At 43.7% G+C, this 25,633-nt stretch overlaps 2 protein-coding genes across 7 annotated transcripts in view; both read right to left on the bottom strand.

Moving 5' to 3' along the window:
* Positions 1-8,310, bottom strand: part of TTC27 (tetratricopeptide repeat domain 27) — a 172,485-nt gene extending 164,175 nt beyond the window's left edge. Inside the window, exon 1 of the mRNA XM_053303790.1 lies at positions 8,215-8,310. Coding sequence (XP_053159765.1) covers positions 8,215-8,278 — 64 coding nt within the window. The 5' untranslated portion in view covers positions 8,279-8,310. The remainder of the gene's footprint in view (positions 1-8,214) is intronic.
* A 15,527-nt stretch (positions 8,311-23,837) lies between these two features.
* BIRC6 (baculoviral IAP repeat containing 6) overlaps positions 23,838-25,633 on the bottom strand; it is a 311,771-nt gene continuing 309,975 nt past the window's right edge. For all 6 annotated transcript variants that reach the window (XM_053303734.1, XM_053303742.1, XM_053303763.1 and 3 more), the window contains exon 74: positions 23,838-24,527. In XM_053303734.1, the coding sequence (XP_053159709.1) occupies positions 24,348-24,527 (180 nt within the window). In that variant the 3' untranslated portion in view covers positions 23,838-24,347. The remainder of the gene's footprint in view (positions 24,528-25,633) is intronic.

The following is a 25,633-nucleotide window of genomic DNA, read 5'->3' as shown; positions in this document are numbered from 1 at the left end:
TGATAACCTATCTTAACTTATAACTGAAGCATCACTTTCAGTTACCTTTCCAGCCTTTCCTAGAGAACATCCAGGAAAGGAGATCCTAGACAACTGGAACTTATTTTCTGGGCTGTTGTTGTAGTGTGGATATCTTCTTTCATACATGTAATCTACCTTCCTGTCATAGGAACGTAGGTAGCTGCCTTATACCGAGTCAGACCACTGGGCTATGCTTGTTGTCTTATCCTTGTTAGCTACAATGCACCATAGTACCCTTTCCCTCTTATTTTCCCCCGAAATACTTTTAGATATTGGAAAACTGACAGCATATGCCTCTTCATCTTCTTTTCTCCAGACTAAATAGACCTAATTCCTTCAGCTTGTCTTGACACAGCTGGCCTTGAAGCCCTGCTCCTCTTGTGACACTCCCCAGAATCCTTTCCAGCTTGTCTGCAGCCTTTTTTCTGCAGATGTTGATATATTTAATTGTTCTCCAGACTGGCTTTATGTTTTTCCTTGGCTGAACCACAGTGCATTTGACAGAAAATTATTAAAACAAGAGAAAAAAATGTAGAGTATATTTTTTTAATCCAGTTTGTAGTATACAGAGGACATGAGGGAGATGTTTCATAAAGCTGCAGTTCTCTGCTTTTGAATAGTTTGCCCAGTTTCTTCTGCCATAGCAAATGATAATGGGTCTTTGTACAAATTTGCAAAGCCCATCACTTTCTGTCACCATCAAGAGGAAAAAAAGCTTGCAGACCCAACTGCTGTTCCAAAACAAATGTACAGGAATGGGACAAGGTTGTGGCAGCTGCAGCCTTAGCTAGAGTAGAGATTTATTCCTTGCCGTTAGGTTTCCCCAGTTCTGTTCAAGCTCCAAATGAAAATGGCTCAGCTGAAGCACTCAGGACACAAAAAAATGAGCAGTTTTGTGGAATCCTTTTTGAAATCAACGACAGTTGCGCAAAGAGTGCTGCTGTCATAGTGGCGGCATGGGTGGTAGAAACATGAATAGGTGCTTCTAACTAATGCTGGAACAGTGTGGCACCCTGAACAGCAACCGTGTGTTGCCTACGCTGCCTTGTCATGTCTACTTAAAGCACATGCACAGGGGTGTCATTAGGAGGTGGCTCATGGGTGCAGGCCCCCAGTGAATTGCTCAGAGTCCTGAATCTCATCAGCCACCTCCCTCCTCCATCAACCTCTTCTAGAAAGGATGTGCAGCAGTGGAGGCACCTGCACAGAGCATGGGAGAGAGCTCCTAACCTCACTCAGCTCTCTGCTACTTCTATCTTTATAGGTGCTGTATTATAATATTAGAGGGTTGTTGTTTTTTTAATGTATTATTCTTGTAGTAGGGTTATGGTTGAGTTATCCTCAAAAGGAAGACTTTGACCTGGGCTTCAGCTCTTTTAAGTAGCTAGCAATACCCCCGCCATGCATTTCTCTGCCCCATTCCACATGATAGGATAATGACATGCCATGTATTTTCTTAGTTACATATTATGGGGAGAGGAAGAGAAACTCAGCACGAGGTTGCCACTTCAGCAGGTTTTCTGTGATCAGCACTCAAGCACAGAAGGGATTCAGGGACGATCTGGGAAATTACAGGCCAGTTAGATTAACATCAGTTCCAGGCCAATTGATGGAAAGCATCCTCAAGGATAAAATTGTAAAGCACATAGAAGAACAGGGCCTGCTGGGAGAGAACCAGCATGGCTTCTGCAAAGGTAAACCTTGCCTCACAAACCTTTTGGAATTCTTTGAGAGTATCAACAAATGTGTGGATCAAGGAGATCCAGTTGACATAGTATACCTGGACTTGCAAAAAGCTTTTGACAAAGTTCCTCATCTAAGACTCCTGAGAAAACTTAGCAGTCATGGGTTAAGGCAACTAGTTCATGTGTAGATTGTTAACTGGTTGAAGAACAGGAAACAGAGAGTAGGTATAAATGGAGATTTTTCACAATGGAGGGAAGTAAGAAATGGGGTTCCCCAGGTACTGGGACCGGTGCTTTTAATTTATTCACAAATGATCTAGAAGTAGGGGTAAGCAGTGAGGTGGCCAAATTTGCAGATGATACCAAACTCTTTTGGGTAGTGAAATCCATAACAGATTGTGAGGAGCACCAAAAGGATCTCTCCAAACTGGGTGAGTGGGTGACAAAATGGCAAATGGGATTCATTGTTGGCAAGTGTAAAGTGATGCACATTGGGACAAAACACACCAACTTTCAAGTATACTCTGATGGGATCTGAGCTGTCGGTGACGGACCAGGAGAGGGGTCTTGGGGTCGTAGTTGACAGCTCGTTGAAAGTGTGGCAGCTGTGAAAATGGCCAATGTCATGCTAGGGATCATTAGGAAGGGGGTTGAAAATAAAACTGCTAATATTATAATGCCCTTATACAAAACAATGTTGCAGCCTCACCTGGAGTACTGCATACAATTCTGGTCACCACATCTAAAAAAGGACATTGTAGAACTGGAAAAGGTGCAGAAGAGGGCAACCAAGATAGTTGGGACCTAGAGCACCTTTCTTATGAGGCAAGGCTACAACACCTGGAGCTATTTAGTTTAGAAAAAAGACGACTATGGGGAGACATGATAGAGGTCTATAAAATCATGCATGCTGTGGAGGAAGTGGATAGTGAGAAATTCTTCTCCCTCTCACATAAGACTAGAGCCAGGGGTCATTCCATGAAATTGATTGCCAGGAAATCTAGGACCAACAAATGGAGGTACTTTTTCACACAACGCATAATCAACTTGTGGAATTCTCTGCCACAAGATGTGGTGACAGCCAACAACCTGGATGGCTTTAAGAGGGGTTTGTATAACTTCATGGAGGAGAGGTCTATCAATGTCAGGTCTATCAGGTCTATATCAGGTCTATTCCGAGGGCGATAGGCCACTTCCAGCCTCAAAGGAAGGATGCCTCTGAATACTAGTTGCAGGGGAGTCACAGCAGGAGAGAGGGCACGCCCTCAACTCCTGCCTGTGGCTTCCAGCGGCATCTGGTGGCCACTGTGTGAAACAGGATGCTGGTCTAGACTGGCCTTGGGCCTGATCCAGCAGGGCTGTTCTTATGCTCTTCAATTCTCCTTCTTTTGTTCTGTTCAACATTTTTTTCATTGTTCTACTGACAGCCTAGACCAGGGGTGCCCAATCTTGGGGTCCTCAGATGTTGGACTACAGTTTGCCCTATAAGGACAGCTCTGCTGGATCAGGCCCAAGTCACACTGTGGCCCTCCAGAGGCCCCTGAGAAGCCCCCAGTCAAGAGATGAAAGCATGCCCTCTCTCCTGCTGTTGCTCTCCTGTAACTGGTATTTAGAGGCATCTTGCCCCTGAGGCTGGAGATGGTCTATAAACCTCAGATTAGTACCCATTGATAAACCTGCCCTCCATGAATTTGTCCAAGCCAGTGGCCATCACCACATCCCATGGCAGAGAATTCCATAGATTAATTATGTGCTGTGTGAAGAAGTACTTCCTTTTGTCGGTCCTAAATCCCCCAGCCAGTTTCATGGGAGCCATTGTGACTGGGAATGATGGGAGTTATAGTCCAACATCATCTAGGGACCCAATACTGAGAATGCCTGACCTAGACAATATTATGAATTTAATGACTGCTGATCAGCCAGCCAGTACCAGATTGCTGGAAATGGTCCATCCATTGACACTTCCTTAAAAGGAGATTTATCTGAAAAGTAGAGAAGCCATCAGAATTGACTCATCCTTTCCGCCACCTGACATACACACAATTGAGGGGAAGGGTCTGAGCTAAGCAGAGAGAGTGTGAGTGTGTGTGTACACATACGTACACACACAAAAAGAAGCAGCCTAGGACAGATAAGCAGTCTTGGGTTAGACAGACAGGAACAAGCTGAGGTTTGGAGGAACTGAATCGGGGAGCAGAGAACAGAAGCACCTTGGAGTGCAGGGTGTCGTTCTGGGGATCTGAAGTGATCTATTGATGACTTGTTGGTGTGCCAATGCTCCTTGCTTCCACCTGATGCCCAGCTTCTCTAGTTGTAATTAAGTATTGCAAAGATGCCATAAGTCCCCAGCGATCAATCCTCCATTGGAGCTAAGCCAGGTAGCACTGCTCCATTGAACTTCTGGCCTCTTAACTGGGGTGTACATCGCAGCAGTGAAGCAACCTGCCAAGAGAGCAGGAGGTCGTTGGTTCAAATCCCTGCTGGTGTGTTCCCCAGAATATGGGAAACCCCTATATTGGGCAGCAGCAATATAGGAAGGTGCTGAAAGGCATCATCTCATACTGTGTGGGAGATGGCAATGGTAAACCCCTCCTGTATTCTACCAAGAAAACCACATGGCTCTGTGGTCACTGGTGACCCGATGGCACAACCAACATAATACCATTAGTAGCCAAGGAGAATCTTAGCTAATAACTAAATTCTCTTTGCCACCTGCTGGCAAAATTGAGGCCATCCAAAAATGCCATATGTATTAAACCTTTCACATTTTCAGCAGGGAGCAGGACCCTATCAGATGCAAGCTATGCATTTGGAAGCTAACCTTGTCAAAGTGTAACTGCTGCTTTGATTCTGTCTCAGATTTTCTCCATGTTTGGAACCACATTGGTGCAATCTAGTAAGTGCTGCTTGGGTTCCCCACTTGCTTCACTGGCTTTACTCAAGTGTAGCAGGGAGTGGATTGTTCTTTTTATATTGGATCAGAAGGCTTCCCCTCCCCCCCCCCAAAAAAAATTGTAGTCATATTATTGGAGCATTCTGTACCAGGTCTTGTGTGACTTTAGCTATTCAGACACTGGTGTGTGTGTCTGCCATTTTGATGAGCCCTGGAAGTATAATTTTGCAGAAATTAAGGCATGCAGCTGTTGCCAGCAATTGGCACAAAACATACGCATCCTACTAACCTTCAGAGCAAACAGTGTTCCAACAGGCAGAATTTATTAGCATGTCTATTTAGGTGATCTGACATCAGACAGAACAATAAAGTGATTTACATGGAACAATCTATTATTACTGCTTTTAGACAAAATGAGTTTATGGTGATTAATGACTTTACTCTAAGGAAAGAAAGGTGCCTGAATATGGCTGGCTACTTAAAAGGGAGAAGTGGGGAGCATGTAGAAATAGAGAACACATTTAATTAACTCAAGAAATAACCTATGAGATATGTGAAGGATGTCTTAAAATGGGAACAAGCGTTAAAGCACTTGAGCTGAGGAAGTGGGACGAGAGACAGATGTATGGAAGTACATTCCAGGCACGCCCTTTCAGACTCAGAGCCGAACTAGGCAAGCCATTCCCTCACTACTCATAGGTTTATCCTCCTGCTCTAAGTCATCCACCATGTGGCCTGAAACCTGATTCACGAAAACATTTGTAACATGAAAGAGCAGTGAAAAGAATTCTGTATGCCCAGAGGTGCAGACATCGAGGAGCAACTTACTTCCGTATGTGTGTGGTGGGGGAAAGAAACACACATTGAGGGGGAGATATGGATGATTACGTTTGGCTCAGTAACATCAGGGTGGGATCTGCACCTCTGTGCATGCCTAAGAGAGCTTTGGCGAGTGTTCCTCACTTTGGTCTGTGTTTCTTGAGCAGTAGTTTTCCATACTAAATGGCAAAACAATTTTGACACTGAGCAAGCTTTCAAAAGGAGTTTGAGGTATGGCACGGCAGTCTGGATCTTTTGTTTTTAAAAAAGCGATAAGCTTAACAAGTCTACTGCACATGTTTCTTTCTTTGGAGACTGAGTGAAGTCAGTTCATGCAAGCAGCTACACCAAATAGCAGTGTACCCTGCCTCCATGTAGCTGTAGCTGGTGTGGTAGACTAGCCTTGCAAAGGGAGATCGTCTGTTTGCTACTGTAGTATAGAAATAATTTGAGGAAGATGACTTGTTCTAGACCAGGTGAGGGGAAGCATAAAGTCTTGGAGGAATTGAGGAAAAAATAAGGGGATGGGTAAATTTGCAAATGGGTTTCATCCCCTTTGGAGCGTGGATAAAAGATTGAGTGACACTCTGTGCTTCAGTGATTAATAAATCATCATCATCATCATCTTTGTTAGCCACCCCATAACAAATTGTTCTCTGGGTGACTCACAACAAAGCATTAAAACATCAAGTAAGAACACATAACACATGAATTCACCACACTCCAAAAACAAAACCCAAAACCCAATACAAAACAATTTTAAAAACTATATTTTAAAGTCAGTTTTGAAAAACAAATTTAAAACCCAACACATAAAAGGCCTTAGTGAACAAAAAGGTCTTTACCTTTTTGTTAAAGAGTGATACAACAAGCAGACACCTCTCAACTTGGAAACAAACCTTTGTTTTAAAAGCTTTTTTAAAATCACCCAAGGGAGAAGCTGAGGGACATTTCTCTCTTGCCACATTGCCGCTGGGGATGATGGTGAGAGTTGTCTTAACAACAAGTAGAGAGCCCTGCTCTAAGGTGACCTTGATATGAATGCAGCCTGTGATAGACACACCACTCACAACTGCAGTGTTTGCTGCGAAAATGAACTTGCCCTTTAAGGAATATACTAGTGAGGAGAAAGACGCTTGGGTCCTCCACAACTCAGTAGCCAGTTGCACCTTTTACAATATCTGCAAAGGCCTTAAGATTTCAAAACTCTACATCCTTTCCAATTCCTCACAAGCCATTCCCTATAGGAATAGGACAGCAATTTTTAGGTGCTGTTGCAACATATAAAGTGAACAATAGAATGATATAACAGGGGTAATCAATCTGAGGCTCCCCAGCTGCTGTAAGACTACAGTTCTCATCATCCCCAGCTAAAACATGGAGATGATGGGAGTTGTAGTCCAATAAGCTTCAGGTTGTCTGCCCCTGAATTTTAGCAAATTCAAGGGCTAAGATCATGGTCTATACTGTTGCAGATTAGGTGATGGTTACTTGGACCTCTTTGCTTGACAATATGCTAATAGTTCCAGAGTCCAGTAGATTACTCAGAACTGGAACATTAACAGCTCTGAACAAATATTTATATACCACTTTTTTAAAAAAGTTCCCAAAGCAGTTTACATAGAGAAAACTAATATATTAATAAGATGGATCCCTGTCCCCAAAAGGCTCACAGTCTATAATGAAACATAAGGTAGAAACCACCAGCAGCCACTGGAGAGATGCTGTGCTGGGGCTGGATAGGGCCAGTTGCTCTCCCCCTGCTAAATGTAAGCGAGTTGCCACTTTAAAAGGTGCCTCTTTGATCAGTTAATACACTGATGGGAGATGAGGCTATAGCTCAGTGGTAAAGGTAAAGTTGTGCCATCGAGTCAGTGTTGACTCTTGGTGACCACAGAGCCATGTGATTTTCTTTGGCAGAATACAGGAGGGATTTACCATTGCTATCTGCCACACAGTATGTAATGATGCCTTTCAGCATCTTCCTATATCGCTGCTGCCCAATATAGGTGTTTCCCATAGTCTGGGAAACATACCAGCGGGGATTCAAACTGGCAACCTCTTGCTCCCTAGGCAGGTTATTTCCCCAATCTGCTTTGCATACAAGTCCAGTCTTCAGCAACTCCGGGTAGGACCCCTGTCTGATACCCCGGAGATCTGCTAAAAGTCAGTGTGCTGACAAAACGGAGTTAGAGGGCAGCTTCCTATGAGAAGTCACAGCAGCCTGGTGAAATGGCACTTACCCACTTGATGGGAGGAATTGATCTGAAACTGCAGAGTGACCTTCCCCCCCAATCCCAGCTCTGTGTGTGGGACAATGAAATTAAACAGCCATTTCATGCAGCTTGAGGCAGGGAGAAACACAATCAGTTCTAGAGAGGCTGGAATGGAAAAACTGAGAAGAGCACCTTAGGTGCAGGGTTTTCTTTCTGGGGATCTGATGGAACCAGTTGCTGCTTGCAGGAATGCTCTGATTTCAATTCCATCCAATGCTCAACCTGTATATTTGTCAATAAACCAAATATGATCAAGACACCAGAAGCCCTCTCCTTCAAAGAAAGCCAGAGGCACTGTACTCCTGGGCCATCTCACTGCGGGAAATATGGGTAACAATTCATATTCTAGAGCTATTCTTATCACATCTACTCATGTGCTGGCTTCCAGCCTGATTGGTGACAATTCAAATAATAATGTCTATGAAAATCATTGTTCGTAAGAAACAACATTTTTGCATATTCCAACTATGACTGAACTGCAAAGCAGTATCCACACTGTCCTGGGATTGGGCATATTTACCTGCTTTAATGTAGAAGCAGCTTCTGTCAAGCGAGTCTGCAGTGGCTGCAAAGCAGAGAGACATGCTCTATTTGGAAGGAAGAGCTCCCCTTTGCCGTGTTTAGTGCTGATTGTTTTGTGAGCTAGAATGCAGCACATCATGTCTACAAGACCTTAGGGAAATGTATCAGTTTGGAAGCTGGGAGGTAAAGTCAAACTTATTGGCGAGGTAGCTTCCTCCCCCGACCCCCACCGCCTTGTAAAGCAACAGGAGAGCTGTGTCTTCTCACACAAAGAGAACAATATTACTTCTTCAAGGTCAGGTTATCCTGGTGGAAGAAACAGCCTAGCTCCACAGGTCGGAGGGCCAACGTCAATGTGATGCAGAAGATCTGTGATCAGAGCTAACAACCGTTTCAAAGCTTAAAAGCAGTTGTAGGGAAGGTCAAATTGGATGGGTGGTGGTGGTTCATAACTTGTTATGCTATTTTCCTGATTACCATTAACCCTGCTGGGGTCGAAAAAGTACCTGCATTGTACCTGTCTTTTTCCAGGGAGGCTATTAGCATCTTGGGCAGGGGCCATCATTTTAAATCAGGGAAATGACACAGGAAGAAAGGTTAAAAACTTCTCTCCCAGCACTGCAGGCCTGATCCAATCAGTTCTCATCCTGCAATCGGCAGATAATTTAAAGCTTTGAAAAAAGAGAGCAGGAGATCCATGTACCTAGTTTGATCCTAAACGAATGTCTTAAACCATTATAAGCGCTCATAATTCTAATTTGAAAAGTAACCAGTCGTGAGCTGGTCTTAACATTATACTCATCGTGGGGACTGGCATCCATATCAGCAGCACATGTAGAATCTGGTCCCATGGCTCTCTCTTGCTCAAGCAGGTGAGCAGTTGAATGTGTTGACAGAGAATTAATGCAGTATTTGTTACTTGCAGGTAGAATAACATTTGTGAACTCAAGAGGAGGAAGACAGCTGGATGAGTGAGCATGGAGCTTTCTGCTTTTCTTACTCCCCTTGTCTGCTTTGCTTGGGGTCTCAACAGTCAGTTGATTTGGATGGTACTGTTCTGCTCACATGATTAGGAAGGGGACATTTAGAGTGTGTGCCTGTTGGGAAGTTTGGGAATGGGGCCCAAGCTCAATGGGTAGAGCTTTGTGCATGCAGAAGGTCCCAGTTTCCTTCCCCAGGGTCTCCAGGTAAGACTGGAAAAGAATGCTGCCTGAAACCTTGGAGAGCCATTGCCAGTCAGTGTAGACAATACTGAACTAGATGGACCCATAGTCTGACTCGGTATAAGGCAATTTACAATCCCTTCCAGCACATCCCTTTATTGCAAGGGGCTATTTTTATCCAATCAGTTAGGTGTGGGATGTATAATTATTGCATACTAAAAATAATGTATACTTAAGAACATAAGAACAGCCCTGCTGGATCAGGCCCAAAGCCCATCTAGTCCAGCACCCTGTTTTGCACAGTGGCCCACCAGATGCCGCTGAAAGCCACAGACAGGAGCTGAGGGCGTGCCCTCTCACCTGCCATTACTCCCCTGCAACTGGTACTCAGAGGCATCCTGCCTTTGAGGCTGGAGGTGGCCCACAGCCCTCCGACTAGTAGCCATTGATAGACCTCTCCTCCATGAAGTCATCCCACCCCTCTTAAAGCCATCCAGGTTGTTGGCTGTCACCGCATCCTGTGGCAGAGAGTTCCACAAGTGGATCACGCGTTGTTGAAAAAGTACTCTTGTTTGTTGGTCCTAGACCTCCTGGCAATCAATTTCATGGAGTGACCCCTGGTTCTAGTGTTGTGTGAGAGGGAAAAGAATTTCTCTCTCTCCACTTTCTCCACACCATGCATGATTTTATAGACCTCTATCATGTCTCCCCACAGTCGTCTTTTTTGTAAACTAAAAAACCCCAGGTGTTGTAGTCTTGCCTCATAAGAAAGGTGCTCTAGGCCCCTGATCATCTTGGTTGCCCTCTTCTGTACCTTCTCCAGTTCAACAATGTCCTTTTTAAGATGTGGTGACCAGAATTGTATGCAGTACTCCAAGTGTGATCGCACCATAGTTTTGTATAAGGGCATTATAATGTTAGCCGTTTTATTTTCAATCCCCTTTCTAATGATCCCTAGCATGGAATTTGCCTTTTTCACAGCTGCCGCACATTGAGTCGACACTTTCACCGTGCTGTCCACCACAACCCCAAGATCCCTCTCCTGGTCTGTCACCAACAGCTCCGATCCCATCAGAGTATACTTGAAGTCAGTGTTTTTCGTCCGAATGTGCATCACTTTACACTTGCTAACATTGAACCGCATTTGCCATTTTGTCGCCCACTCCCCCAGTTTGGAGAGATCCTTTTGGAGCTGCTCACAATCCGTTTTGGATTTCACTACCCGGAAGAGTTTGGTATCATCTGCAAATTTGGCCACGTCGCTGCTTACCCCTGCTTCTAGATCATTTATGAATAAATTAAAAAGCACCGGTCCCAGTACAGATCCCTGGGGGACCCCACTTCTTACTTCCTTCCATTGTGAAAACTCTCCATTGATACCTACCCTCTGTTTCCTGTCTTTCAACCAGTTAGCAGTTATGGGATAAGGGTACAAGTACATGTGTGGATTGCTAAGTTTCCTCAGGAGTCTTTGATGAGGAACTTTGTCAAAAGCTTTTTGGAAGTCCAGGTAGACTATGTCAACTGGATCACCTTGATCCACACAATCGTTGACACTCTCAAAGAAGTCCAAAAGGTTGGTGAGGCAAGATTTACCTTTGCGGAAGCCATGCTGGCTCACTCCCAGCATGGCCTGTTCTTCTAGGTGCTTTACAATTTTATCCTTGAGGATGCTTTCCATCAATTTGCCTGGAACGGACGTTAGGCTAACCTGCCTGTAATTTCCTGGATCGCCCCTGGATCCCTTCTTGAAAATCAGTGTTACATTTGCTACTCTCCAGTCCTCTGGTACAGAGCCCGATTTCAGGGATAAGTTAAATATTTTAGCAAGGAGGTTGGCAATTTCACATTTGAGTTCTTTGAGGACTCTTGGATGGATGCCATCCGGCCCTGGTGATTTGTTAGCTTTCTGTTTTTCTAGACAGTTTAGAACATCATCCCCTGTCACTTGTATCTGACTCAGCTCTCTAGCCTCCATCCCTAAAAAGCCTGGTTTAGGAACAGGTATATGCTCAGTATCCTCTGCCATGAAGACAGATGCAAATAACTCATTCAGCTTCTCTGCAACCTCCATATCCTCCTTAATAATCCCTTTCACTCCATCATTGTCTAATGGTCCAACTGCCTCCCTGGCAGGTTTCCTGCTTCTGATATACTTAAAGAAGTTTTTGTTATTCCCCTTGATACTTTTGGCTAAATGTTCCTCAAACTCTCTTTTTGCCTCCCTTATTGTCACCTTGCATTTCTTTTGCCAGAGTTCGTGTTCCTTTCTGTTCTCGTTTGGACAGGCCTTCCAATTTCGGAAGTAAATCTTCTTCCCTTTTATTGTTTCCTTGATGGTACCCGTTAGCCATGCTGGCATCTTCCTGGACTTAGTGGTACCTTTCCTCCTTTTGGGTATACAATCTAACTGGGCTTCTAGTATTGTGGTTTTGAGTAAATTCCATGCACTCTGGAGCAAAGTGACTCTCCTGATTTTCCCCCTCAGCTTTCTTTTCACCATACTCCTCATTTTGGAGAAGTTTCCTCTTCTGAAATTCAAAATGTCTGTGTTAGACATCCTTGGTGATTCTCTCCCTACATGTATGTTGAAATTGATGGCACTGTGGTCACTGTTCCCTAAAGGGTTGATGACACTGACATCACGCACCAGGTCCTGGGTGTCACTCAGAATTAGATCCAAGGTTGCCTTCTCCCTGGTTGGTTCCATGACCAACTGTTCTAGGGCACAGTCATTTAGCGTTTCTAGAAATCTGACCTCTTTGTCCTGACTTGAATGTGAATTTACCCAGTCTATGTGTGGGTAATTGAAATCACCCATAATTACAGCCCTGCCTCTCCTTGACGCCTCCCTGATTTCCTCCTGCAACTCCCAGTCACTGTCGGCATTATGATCCGGAGGGCGATAGCACATCCCCAGTAGCACGTTCCCTTTCCAGCCTTGTATAGTCACCCACAGGGTTTCTGTGGAGGACTCCAGTCCACCTAGGTTTTCTAGCTTGTTAGATTCTATCCCTTCTTTAACATACAGTGCTACCCCTCCTCCAAGGCGCTCCTCCCTGTCCTTTCTATAGAGTTTATACCCAGCGATAACAGTGTCCCACTGGTTCACTCTTACTAACTTACTTAATCATTTGATGTTTAGGACAGACTTTATATTTATTGAATGATTCTAATCCCACCTGTCCTTTTCGAGAGAGCGCAAGTTGGCTGACAAATAATAATATATATTAAAACATAAAATACACTAAGTTGTTTAAAATTAATTTAAAGCAGCAGAAATAAAGCTAAATTCCCTGGTTTTGCTGATTAACACACTTCCAGAAAAGAACATTGTGATAGAGAGGAAACAATTATATTGAGCGCTTTGCTATTATGGTAAATGTAAATGTGTTATTGCAAATTGCTGTATTCTGGTTTTAGATCTCTGACTTTTAGATCACCTAAAGAAGCTCAGGGAAAAGACATTAAATAATCCAACTGAGCATATGTGCAGTAGCTGGGGCGGGTGCAGGCAGCCATGTCAAAACAGCTGGAATGCCATTGATCAGTAGTTTGCAAGTTGATTAGCGTGATAACAAGCTAACCAAGAAGCAGGGAGATTACAGGCCAATCAGCAGCAAATGCCAATACCAGTCAGCAAAGGAAAACCACACCTCCCAAATGGTGCTTGAATGTTCTGAGTGCCATTTTGGAGGTGTGTTTTCCCCTTGCTGACTGGTTTTGGCACTGGCTTCCAATTGGCTTGCGATCAAACAAACTTGATTTGTATGATAACAAGCCAACCAAGCTGCAAGGAGATTGCAAGCCAAGATTGCAAATGCGCACGGGCCCGGCCACTTCTGATCTGACAGCGATTTTAGGCACAGTACTGGTGGGGGAACATGGTGGGGCGGGGGGAGAACATTCTCTCGGATCCATAAAAGTAACTCCCCTGCTGCCGAACCACTGGACTGCTGAACCAGTTTGGAGGTTCAGAAAAGGACCTCCAAACTGGTTCGTGCACATCCCTAGAGGCGTCTAAGGGGAGTTTGAAAGAGGTTTATAAAATTAAGCAAAGTAGAGGGAGTTATAAGAAGTTTATAAAACTAAGAAAAGTGGCGTGTGGAGGGGGAATTTCTTTCTTATAGAATTTTAGAATGTTAATAAAACTCACTGGTAAAAAGTTTAGGACATTGTTGTGCTCATAATTGTTAATATGCGGTTTATTTTTAAATAACTGTTTAACTAAATGTTTTTAAAAGATGACATTCCAAACTACATTAATCTTGGGGATAAACACAGCATTTATGGAAATCTCTTTAAAATGCTGTAACTAATGAAAATGAATAAAACAAAGGAAAACCTCATTTATTTACATAAATACTGATTAAAGTAATAAGTTTTATTGCCATCACAATGTTCATGTCCTTGACTGCTACCATAACATGACAATTATTTCAGACCCTGGAGGACTGGAATATAAATCTAGTTAATATAATTTATGATAAAAGCATGGGCTAAGAACACAAAGGATTTTGTCCCTTTCAATTTACTCAAAGTATAGAAATCTTGCTCCTTCTGTTTATTTTCTCTTTTAAAAGACAGAAATAGATTGAGGTTTAGAAAGATAAATGAAATAATAAAAGGTGAATAGGACCTTTAAGGAATTACATATTTCAAAACTAGCCTTCTGGACTATTCTATAACTTAGAGTTGTGCCATTAGTATGAAAGGAAGCTTAAATGTTAAAAGGGTTCTTTTAAAAAACAAAATACATCCAATGTGAAAGGTTTATTTTCAATACTATGCCTTCATTGATGGCTTTGAATTTATGCTTCATTAAATAGGTAAACAATTTTCTGCACTGCCCAATCTGGATTTCATGGTTTATGTAACATATGGAGTACAGAGACATGCTAATATGGCAATAATCTATTCAGACAATCGTCCATCAGCATCTGATGTCATTGAAAGATGTACAGTTGGTGTGTCCTTTAATAGGATGAGGGTGTGTGTGTTAATTTGAACCACCCCTCTATGTGTGCCCCCAAACCTTGTTCAAAGAGGCATTTGGAATGCATGTAGAGGGGCAGTTGATGAACGTGATTAAATTCCTCATGTGATTAAAGGAGATTTAAACAGTGCATTGGGATGTTGCACATTGACTCAGCGCATCCCTATCCTGATTTCTTGTGCTTGTGGATGATTGTCTGAACTGGTCCAATACATCTCTGTGCCTAGTGGAAAGACTACACATAGTGGGGGAAAGAATTACTGGAGCACATTAGACACAGCTGCAAAGGCATCTCAAGGACACATTAGTTTTCTTCACCCTGTGTACTACGAAATGGGTTTGGCACACCCTACTCTGAAGAGCAACTGTGTCACTGTGTCTTGAGGGTTGCTTAATTGCAAAATACAACTCTAACCTGTCTCCTCTCAGAAGATGGATGACTAAAAACAGAACAGCGCCATTTTTTAATACATTTACCAAACTTAATGAATGGTTATTTTGGCTGATAAAATTTTCTTTTCCTGTCAGAAGTTTAGCTGGAAACAGAAATGGGAAGCTTTCTTTGACCTGAGTCTATTGACCAGTTTTTGGTACTATAAAGTGAGGTGAGAATGAGCCTTGTTTCTGTGGAAAAGGTGTTTATGGATTTTTCTCCCAGCCTATGCTGATGTCCTGAGGAGATGACATGTCACTGCAGCTTTGATGCTAACTGTAGCTATAAGCCTTTAAAGAGAAAAACCACGAGAGGGAAAAAAGAACCTGCACATTAAAGCTTCAGGAAAGAAGATCAAGAAGAAAAAGCTATAATGAGAGAATGGGAATAAATTAAGAATGCTGCAAATGATCATAAACTTAGAACTGTATGATAAATTAATCGCGTCATCCAAACCAGATCCCTTCTTCCATACCAGATATGATTAATTTGTAGTGGAAACAATCCATCTTGTCGACTTTGTAATCAAGGAGTCTGAGGTTAAGAGATCTACTCTTGAATGATGCTGCTGGCCATGCAGGGTGAAGGAGTGTCATAAGAACATAAGAACAGCCCTGCTGGATCAGGCCCAAGGCCCATCTAGTCCAACACCCTGTTTTGCACAGTGGCCCACCAAATGCCGCTGGAAGCCACAGGCAGGAGTTGAGGGCGTGCCCTCTCTCCTGCTGTTACTCCCCTGCAACTGGTACTCAGAGGCATCCTGCCTTTGAGGCTGGAAGTGGCCCACAGCCCTCCGACTGGTAGCCATTGACAGACCTCTCCTTTATGAAGTCATCCAAACCCCTCTTAAAGCCATCCAGGTTGTTGGCTGTCACCACATCCTGTGGCAGAGAGTTCCACAAGTGGATCACACATTGTGTGAAAAAGTACTTCCGTTTGTTGGTCCTAGACCTCCTGGCAATCAATTTCATGGAGTGACCCCTGGTTCTAGTGTTATGTGAGAGGGAAAAGAATTTCTCTCTCTCCACTTTCTCCACACCATGCATGATTTTATAGACCTCTATCATGTCTCCCTGCAGTCTTTTTTGTAAACTAAAAAGCCCCAGGTGTTGTAGTCTTGCCTCATAAGAAAGGTGCTCTAGGCCCCTGATCATCTTGGTTGCCCTCTTCTGTAGCTTTTCCAGTTCTACAAGTTCAGAAAAGTTCAGGAGTTGAGGATGGTTGGTGCATTATGGTAGTCCCAAGACCCCTGTTGCTTTCACAGTAACCCTGATCAGTTGTTCCCTGTTCAGTGAGTTTTGTGGCAGGAAAGTGGAATTTCAGGAATTGCACTGACTGCCCTTGACCTGGGACTTCACGTATCAAGCCCAGCTTTATGAAACTGCTTGGCAAGTATCCTTCATCTGAATTTCTAATTATGTCATGAATATTCCTAGACAATTGCTATGTGCATTTCAAATGCATATTGTCACTTTTTTGCTTCGCTGATGAAGCCCAGATCTGAGGAATTTGTCTTTCCATGAGAGCCTTCCTGTGACCAATCAACACAAGGAAATATGCACATAACTGCTCAGTGGGATAAGAGCATTCAAAAATGTGTTTGAGAGAGGATTGCACTGTCAGCATCTCAACAAAGCCGACCCAAAACAGAAATGGTCTAGGACCTCTGCTTGCCACCCCGACTTCTCTTTGTAGCCCTTGGGCCCATGCTTTTCTGTAGGAGAAACCCCATCTCTCAGCAACTTGCTGGATGTCAGTGAAAACCATTGAGCTCAGTTTCCCCTCATTCCTTTCACTGTGCCAGCATCCATAAAGCCATGACTGTTTAGCAAAGCACTTCCTATAGGAACCTAATTAAATTGCTTGGCAAGTATCCTTTATCCCAATTTCTAATTATGTCATGAAAATTCCTGCACAATTGCTATCTGCATTCGAAACGCACACTATCACATTTTGGCTGCAGTGAAGGCCCCCATTGTGGCAGTATGTGAGCTGTAGTCCTAAAAGAGGGAGAGTTTGAAACCCGACACAGAACATTTACAAATTAGTTTGGTTATCTTTGAAAGGAACCAACTTTTGCATATTGCTACAATACCATTAAGCAACCACACTTATCCTATCAGCACTATCATCAAGTAGTGCTAGAAGGCTTTCTTTCTGGAAAAATGGATACAGAAATAATTCTCTATTTCAATTATGCATGCAAGCACAAGTTTTTCAAGAAACCCCTACATAGCAAACTAGTGGGCTCGTTCTCATGGTCAAAATCAAGGTAGGAGCAACATTTAGCTGAACTTCAAGCCCCGTGTGTGTGTGTGTGTGTGTGTGTGCTAAAACTGTGGTAGGAAGAGGGGGACGGGATTGTGTGCTAGACCCGATCTAGGTAGGATGGCATGGGATGTGCTTTTCTTTCACTCTCGTTATGGTCCCGAGTACATAAAGTGGGTTAAGGACATAAGAACAGCCCTGCTGGATCAGGGCCAGGGCCCATCCAGTCCAGCATCCTGTTTCACACAGTGGCTCACCAGATGCTGCTGGAAGCCTACAGGCAGGAGTTGAGGGCATGCCCTCTCTCCTGCTGTTACTCTCCTGTAACTGGTACTCAGAGGCATCCTGCCTTTGAGGCTGGAGGTGGCCTATAGCCCGCCGACTAGTAGCCATTGATAGACCTCTCCTCCATGAAGTTATTCATACCCCTCTTAAAGCCATCCAGGTTGTTGGCTGTCACCACACCTTGTGGCAGAGAATTCCACAAGCTGATTAGGTGTTGTGTGAAAAAGTACTTCCGTTTGTTGGTCCTAAATTTCCTGGCAATTTCATGCGATGACTTGTGGTTCTAGTGTTATGGTAGTGGGTTGGTCACCACCATCCTACTCAGATTGGGTCTAGCACACAGTCGCTTCCCTCTCCTCCCTCAACATTTGCTGACACATAACCATTTCTTGGGAATGTGGATATTTGATATTTATTTATTTAGTTATTTATTTGATTTCTATACCACCCTTCCAAAAATGGCTCAGGGTAGGGCTTGCCGCTTGGCTGGATACTCCTCCTGCCCAATTTTGATCATAAGAATTTAGTCCACTGGTAGCTTACGTCTATCGGAGTATCCCTGTGCATATGGTAATGTGACAAAATTTTGTTTAGGACTCTGCCTTCTTAGATGAACTTAGAATACAAAGCTACATTGTGCACAGCAGTGGTTTGAAGGACAGGAGTGTTCCCTCACACATCTGCAGTAGCTTCAGCATTGTCTCAAACTCAACGGTTCCCAGGCCTTGGTAAGGGCCCTCAGTCCTTGTGCATTTATCACCTCCTAGCAAGAGGTGATTACATGGAATCAGTCACAATGGTAGTCAAGACTAGAGTAATTCTTATTCTGGGGCTCAATCCTGAGCCTGAACCTGCTTGGGATAAGAAGTGAGCACACGCCACGTTTTCATTTGAAGCAAAGAAATCCACCTCGGGAATTCGTCATGAGTCCAAGATAGGTTGAAGGTATTTCATGGACAGGCTCCACCCATGGGAATCAGAATGATGTGCCATTCTGCTTAAGGTACCGGCTTCCACATTGTCCACATTCTTGATGTGGATTGCAATGGGGTGAACCTTGTACAGTATGCACCAGTCCCAAATTTTCAAAGTCAGGCTGTACAAGGGGTAAGACATCATGCCTCCCTGATTGTTCACGTAAGTGATGGCCGTGGTGCTGTCCATCACGAGTTGGACCACTTTCTCTGCTAACAGGGGCCTGAAGGCTTTCAATCCCAGGAAGCCAGCATGGCCTGAACAACATGATGCTTTAATTGTAAATACATTCCTCTGGCAGAAACACTGTTTCTCTGCATCTAGAATGGCACTGATGAAGAGGATAGTCTTTGTAGGAATCACTTGATTTCTTGTGGTTGACACTGATGCCCAGATCCTCCAACAGTTCCAATACCTGAAGGTCTTGTTCTAGCTTCTCCTTGGACTGAGCTGTCAGAAGCCAATCCTTTTTTGGCACTTAAAAATATCTGGAATAGAAACCACTCATCTGGCAAGCAGTTTGAACAATCTCTATTGAATCTTTTTCCAAGAGTGATGTAATTTATTCCAACAGGGTGGGGTTGAAGCTGTGTACTTTATCCCCAGGAAGTGAGGATGTGAGTGGAATTCTATTGCGTACCCTGTTTAGTCTAGAGAGAGAACCCACTTGTAATTTGTTCCCATCTTGGAAAATAGTTCACTAATAGTGGAATCTAGACTGGTGGCATTGGGGAAAGTGGCCTAAAGGAATCAAATATTTTGTTTTGAAACCTTGCTCTGTTTTGAGCAGGAGGTAGTATATCCCTCTTAGTTGGTAAGACCTGAATGAGTTTCTGCTGGACTTCCTATGCTCATGTTTGTCCTGGCTTTTGATCTGAGGTTTATATTTGCTACAGGAGGCAGTGGTAGTGTAAGAATGCTTTTGTTTAGGTGTGTAACCCGATTGGGTAGTGAGCACAGCAAATGATTTCACCATTAGTTTAGACTTTTTGAGCTTTTTGAAGGTTTCATCCGTTTCCCAGTTTCAAGACTGTTTTGCGATAATGCAACCAGAGGAAAAGCTCCAGATCCAGGAATGAACACATACGTGCGTGTAAAATCAGAGAGAATGACCTAAAATAGTATGCAACATGGTGGAAAAGTATCCATATAAAAACATTAGCCAAGCAGTTCAACAAATATGAGGTAGAACAAGAGAATGGTTAGTAAGGATAATGCACACATAACGATGGAAAACAGTTCAGGAGAGAACAGGTAAAAATCGAATCAAGCCTGGTTAGCATAGTCAATGGAAACCCACCATCACGGGTGGGCCAGATACCCTCCATTTATTAGGAAGGAAGAACCTTCATGGTAAGACTACCAATGTTCCTTTCTCTCTCAGTGATGGAGGATATCCCTTTAAAGGGGACATACCAAAGTGGGGAGGGAAGTGATGTTAGACAGAGGATAGGTAAAAGGGCAATTTAGACAGACCACTTGCTGAAGCACTGTGCACCTGAATGCTGCCCAGGCTGATTGATGCAAGGAGAGCTTGTAGTGTTTCACAAATGGTGAAGCCGACATCCATGTGGTGGCCTTGCAAATGCCCATGATTGGTGTATTTGCTGAAAAAGCTGCTGAGGTAACCGCATTTCTGATGGAATGTGTGGTGAACCTGAGTGGTGGAGTCAGTTTGAGTGCTTCATATGCAATGGTGATGCACACTTTAATCCAATTTTTCAAGGTAGCCTTGGATGGCTTGGTTCCCAGTGAGGCTGACTGGAATGACACAAACAATGAGTTAGTGCGTTGAAACTCCTTTGTTCATCAGAGGTAGATTTTTAATGCCTGTCTGATGTCCAGCTTGTGCCAAAGTACCTCTTTAGGATGTACTGGTTCACGGCAAAATGAAGGAAGTGTGATGTCCTGGTTGCAATGGAAAGAGGTACCTTGAGGTGAGTGCCCTTATCCAGTGCCGAGGATGTCCATCAGCTCAGTGGCCATCGTAGGGATGGTGGCAATTGTATCTGTATGTGGTTGGTGGCTAGGATGTCATCCTGATAAGGTAGTAGGACCAACTAGAGCACCATCTGGTCCAAGGGACAACATCGAAGCAAGAGATCATGCTGCCCTGCAGTTGTGCTAGGATCATGTGGTCTGCCATTGGGTGTGACTGAATCAGATGAACCAGGGTGTGCATCTTGGTTTTCCTTTCTGGCGTTAGAGTTATGGAGCCCGGCAGTTTTTGGATGGTGACTCCCAGGTGTTCTATAGATTGCGATAGGTTCAGGGAGGATGTGAAGGACTAGTCGAATGTCCTAGGCTTGCTTGAGGGAGTATGATCTAACCAGGAGATTGTCTCAAGACGGATAAATGTATAGATCCTGTAGGTGCATGTGAGCCACCAGTGCTATCATCAGCTTGGTAAACACTTTGGGTGCTGATGAAAAGCCAACAGGCAGAGCCTGATATTGGTAGTGCTTGCCCATGTAGGAGAACCTTGGATATCTGCGACGGGACGGGAAGATGGTATGTGTAGACAGGCATCTTGGAAATCCATGGAGGTGAGGAAGTCTCCCTTCTGGATGGCCTGGACTATGGAGTGAAGTGTTTATGTCCAGAACTTGTGCTTATCAATTTGTTGAGGTGCTTCAGATCTAACACTGCCCTCCAAGAACCATCTTTCTTTGGGACCAAGAATAAAAATCGAGTAAACATCCAGCCATGAGTCTGTCGGTGGGACTGATTCTGTCACTTGGATCTGAAGCAGGTGCTGGATGCCCTGAGGCATTAGTGTGTGTTTCTCCAGGTTCCTGGAAGAGTGTGTGGTCCTGAAGTATTCCAGTGGTGTGGATTGAAAATCTAGTGTATAGCTTCTGTGAATAGTCTTGAGGACCAAATCGTCCTGTGTGGATAGGCACCATTGTGGGAGGAACTTCAATAGTCTGCCCCCCACTTGAGGTGGTACGGCGTCATTGCTAGGTCTGCCTCCTGATGAAGTTCCTGGGGAATGGTTGGTTGTTAAATGAATGGTTTGATTGGCTCAGTCTGTTGGGCTGACAGTGCCTAGTGCCCCGCTGTCACCAAGCTGGGCAGGTAGGTTTGCTGTCTTGTGAATGGTTATATGAGCCAATCAAACCAAAAAAAAAAGGTGTTAGGTCGAAAGGAACGCCTGAAATATTGTATCTGCCCTTCCTCTCCCTGAGATGAGCGCATCACCCTTTTCTTGTCTTTGATTTCTACTAGCACTGGGTCTAGGGATGCCCCAAATGATCCCATGAAAGGTAGACACTGCCAGATTGGTTTTAGATTTAAGCTCCACATTCTAGGACTTAAGCCAGAGCCCCCTGTGCACTAACACATCTGCTGCGATGGCCTGTGCAGAGAATTGCATCCCATCCAGGCTGGCATCGGCCATGAAGGCAGCCGCCTTGGCAATATTGGATAAGCCTTGTTTAAGTTTAGGCTGACCTGGAGAGGCTTGATTTAGTAGCTCTTTGGCCCATACAGTAGAAACCCTGGCAACAATGAAGGTGGCGGCTAATGACTTGAGAGTATAGGCTGAGGCCTCGTGAGACATTCCCAGTAAATAATCACTCTTACTATCCTCAGAAGGCCTGAGGCGCTCTTCTCCCTCCTTAGCCAGGACTGCACCCGAGACCAGAGAAGTCACAGGCACATCCACCAGATGGCCAGTTGGGTCTGCATATCTTTAGGTAAGCCATAAAATCTTTTAGGAAGCGTGCCAAGCCCCTTAGAGGATGTGGGGTTTTACCATTCCTCCCGTATGACCTCCTTGAACAAGGATGGAAAGGATAACACAGGCTTAGCTCATGACAAAGATGTGGGGAACATTTCTGATGCAGGGGTTTCCACGCCTGTGCCTATGGTTTCAGGATTAGTTTGCAAGTTTTACATGCCTCAGCCAAAAGAATGTCAAAGGTCTCATGCTTAAACATCTTGTGGGGGAGGGCTTGCATCACCCGTTTTTATCAGAAGACCACTCTCCCTCTTCCTTATTGTGTGGGGGGGGTGTCTGTTCTGGAGTCAGGGTTTGAGTCAGATGAGTGAGTCTTGATGGCTGATTGGCAAATGGGAGAGCTCTGCCTGGGTGGCAGTGCGGGCACTAAGTTGGTGTCCGTGTTGGCTGGTATCCTAGGTAGAGGAAACACACCATCTCTGGACACTAGGTTTCCATGTGAGGAGGTCCTGGATATGGAAAAAACCCACAGGAGGAACACTTGGGAGGAAGGTAGAGTGGTTGAGCAACAAGAAAAAATTAAGAAAAGAATATCTAAGAAGAGGAAAAAATGCTGAAGAAGCTGGAGCTCTTTTGCCAAGATCTGCTCAGGATCAAAACTGTGAAGAGCTGCTTCGAGGCAACAAGGGAAAGCTAAAGATCATGAGATCCTATCTCATGGAGCAAGTAGGCGTTACAACCCATTTAAAGGGATACCCTCCATCACTGGGAGAGAAACGCACTTGAATAGCAGTGGAGGGGGACTTGTTTGAAGATGGGGGTATCATCCACTGTATCATGCATATGATGTAAGAGGGAGGATGCAAGTCTCTTTGCTGCTGCTGCTATTACTACCACCACAATTGCCACTCCTTGACTGCTAAATTTTGCAAACCACAACAAAAAAGTGTATCATTGTCATAGATATCCCAGGAAGGAGTACTTATCCCTACAATACCCAATAGAATGGGAGAGTTACTTTAAAAAACTGCCAGCAGATTTTTGTGGGTTTCGATTTCCAAATATAAATCCCTGCCCAGCTCTTCAAGTACTATAGAAATTGAGCTCCTGCTACAGACACGCTGAGAGCCACTTGTTCAACTATATGTAGAAAGATTTATATGTCTAAATCTTTCAGAAGCAGGACACTGATCACACAGGGCAAAGGAGGCATTGCTACTGAAGCCAGCTGATATTGGGAGAGATGCAGAACAGATCCCATCACTTCAGTAGCAGCTGTATGGAAGTGCCATCAAAATGGAATACTTTTGGGGAGGAGACTGCTCTTTTTCAAACTGTTCCTTTTCTTGAACTGAAACTGAGAAACATCGAGTTAGAAGCAGCCTTAAAATCAAGCAAGCGATCTTCCAACTTTTTCTTCAGTTCTATTGCATTCAGTATTTTGTCACCAACAACTAAAAATCAAAATAAATATACCACAGTTTAACTATTATTTTGTGTTAGTCATGAGAAAAGTGCTAGAAAATTATTACTTTAAAATAATCAATGAATTAATTGGGGTCAAGACCTTCCATTTAAGAAACGTTGCTCCTCCTGTTTCTGAGTCATCCAGCTGTTAACAAAGAGCTAATAAAGATGAATTCAGCAGTCCACATTTTGGCTGAGGTAAAACCATGTGCATTTATTTCATCCGCATTTTAGAATTAGTAAGCATAAAATTAAATATGTTGACTGTAATAAATTCAGTCATACAAGTGCAAGTCTCCAGCTATAATGAATTTATGGCAGATTATTTAAAAAAGGTACCAGTAAATCATAAGAGGGAGCATGTCCATTTGACCTTTATTGAAGTTTACAGGAGTTTCTCTTTAGAAATCAAATGCGAGAATGGAGATATGGCCAAACGTAAAATCTATCAAATTCAGTGAAAACTGTCTGACTTTAAATAGTAGCTGTAAGAATGACCAATATATATTCTTTGTTACAACCGCCCTCACTCTACAAGTAAAAAATAATAATAAACATTCAGTAAACATTCTTTCCTAAGGTAGCTTCCCTTATATATCAGTGATTTATCCATTCTTGTATACATAACTTTTTAACATACCAATCAGTGGTTCTCACAATTGGAAAATAAAAGCACAAAAAAGTTTACACTCTTGTACAGGTAAATAAAAGATCATCTTGAATTAAACTGTATATCCTGAAGGGCATAGTATAGTTTCAATTTCATTACCTATTACATAATTAGCTTCTTAGATACAAATATTGACATATTTGGCTTGTGCTTCAAAGCCTTGTGTGTCTATCAAGTCCATGTCAACGCAGCTCATAATTTGAATTCACTTGGGAGGTCTTTACTGCTGCTTGGTTTGACTTGCTCGTGCAACTGAGTGTCTTCAGCACTTGTCATGGCACTGCATTTCTCCACTGAATCATCTGCATCTGGGTCCAGGCCTTCAGGGCAGGGGAGTTTCTGAAGCTCTTCCCGCAGCTGAGCTGTGTGACGCTGTGTATACATAAAATCAGAGTGAGGAAAGAGATGATCTTTTGCAGCCATTTGAGATGGGTCATAATGTGATACTTCGGCACGGGACTTTATAGCCTAGAAACCCAAGTAAATGGCAACCCACCCAATGTGGGTGGATTGCTGGAAGATGGCTATACTGTGTGCAACCTCCCTACAACAACTCAGGCTTTTAGATGAATTTATTAAGCTATAAAGCCATTTGGATGCATCAAGCTTAATGGATCACCTCTTCCATTATGGGTCGCTTCACACATGCATGTGCGGTATGTGGCTTTTCATCACTGCAGCGGAATTACATTGAAAAGTATGCCATTTTAGGTGATTTGGCAGTTGTCTCTGGTTTGATCTGTAGCAGCTGATTCATATATGCAAGTCCATTCTGCAGTGAAAGTGACATGCATGCGCTGGCTTGTTGTTCTGTCAAAATCTGTAAGATTCTAGGAGCATAGGAAACTGCCTTCTACGGAGTCAGACCATAGGTCCATCTAGCTCAGTATTGTCTACCCTGACTGGCAGCGCCTTCTCCAAGGTTGCAGGCAGGAGTCTCTCTCAGCCCTATCTTGGAGACACCAGGAAGGGAACTTGGAACCTTCTGCATGCAAGCATGAAGATGCTCTTGCCAGTTTGGCCCCATCCCCTAAGGAGAGTATCTTACAGTGCTCACATATGTAGTCTCCCATTCAAACACAAACCAGGGTGGACCCTGCTTAGCAAAGGGGACAGTTCATGCTTGCTACCACAAGACCAGTTCTCCTCCCTTAGACCATTGCTCTCGAATGTTTCACTGATATGCCAAGTTCACACAAGGCTATAAGGGAGACACTTGCAAATGTTACAATATTTCCTTTAGTAGGGTTTACAGTTCTACTAACATTAATGGGGCAAACAAAAAAATATAACCAAACCTACACTGATGGTAGAACCACATGTTCCACAAGGATGCCACTCAGCGGCAGATCCAGCAAGAAATTACAGGAGGTCCAACAGGAATTCTCCCCCCGCCGCCCGCCATAAAAGATCCCCCCATATATAAAAATATTGGGGCTTGGATTTTATTTCTCTTGCAAATGCATTATGCCAGGGGG

The sequence above is a fragment of the Hemicordylus capensis genome, chromosome 1 (genome assembly GCF_027244095.1).
Source record: "Hemicordylus capensis ecotype Gifberg chromosome 1, rHemCap1.1.pri, whole genome shotgun sequence".
In the NCBI taxonomy this organism is placed as follows: domain Eukaryota; kingdom Metazoa; phylum Chordata; class Lepidosauria; order Squamata; family Cordylidae; genus Hemicordylus; species Hemicordylus capensis.
Note: the sequence above shows the minus strand (reverse complement) of the source record. Positions and strands in the feature narration are given on the sequence as shown.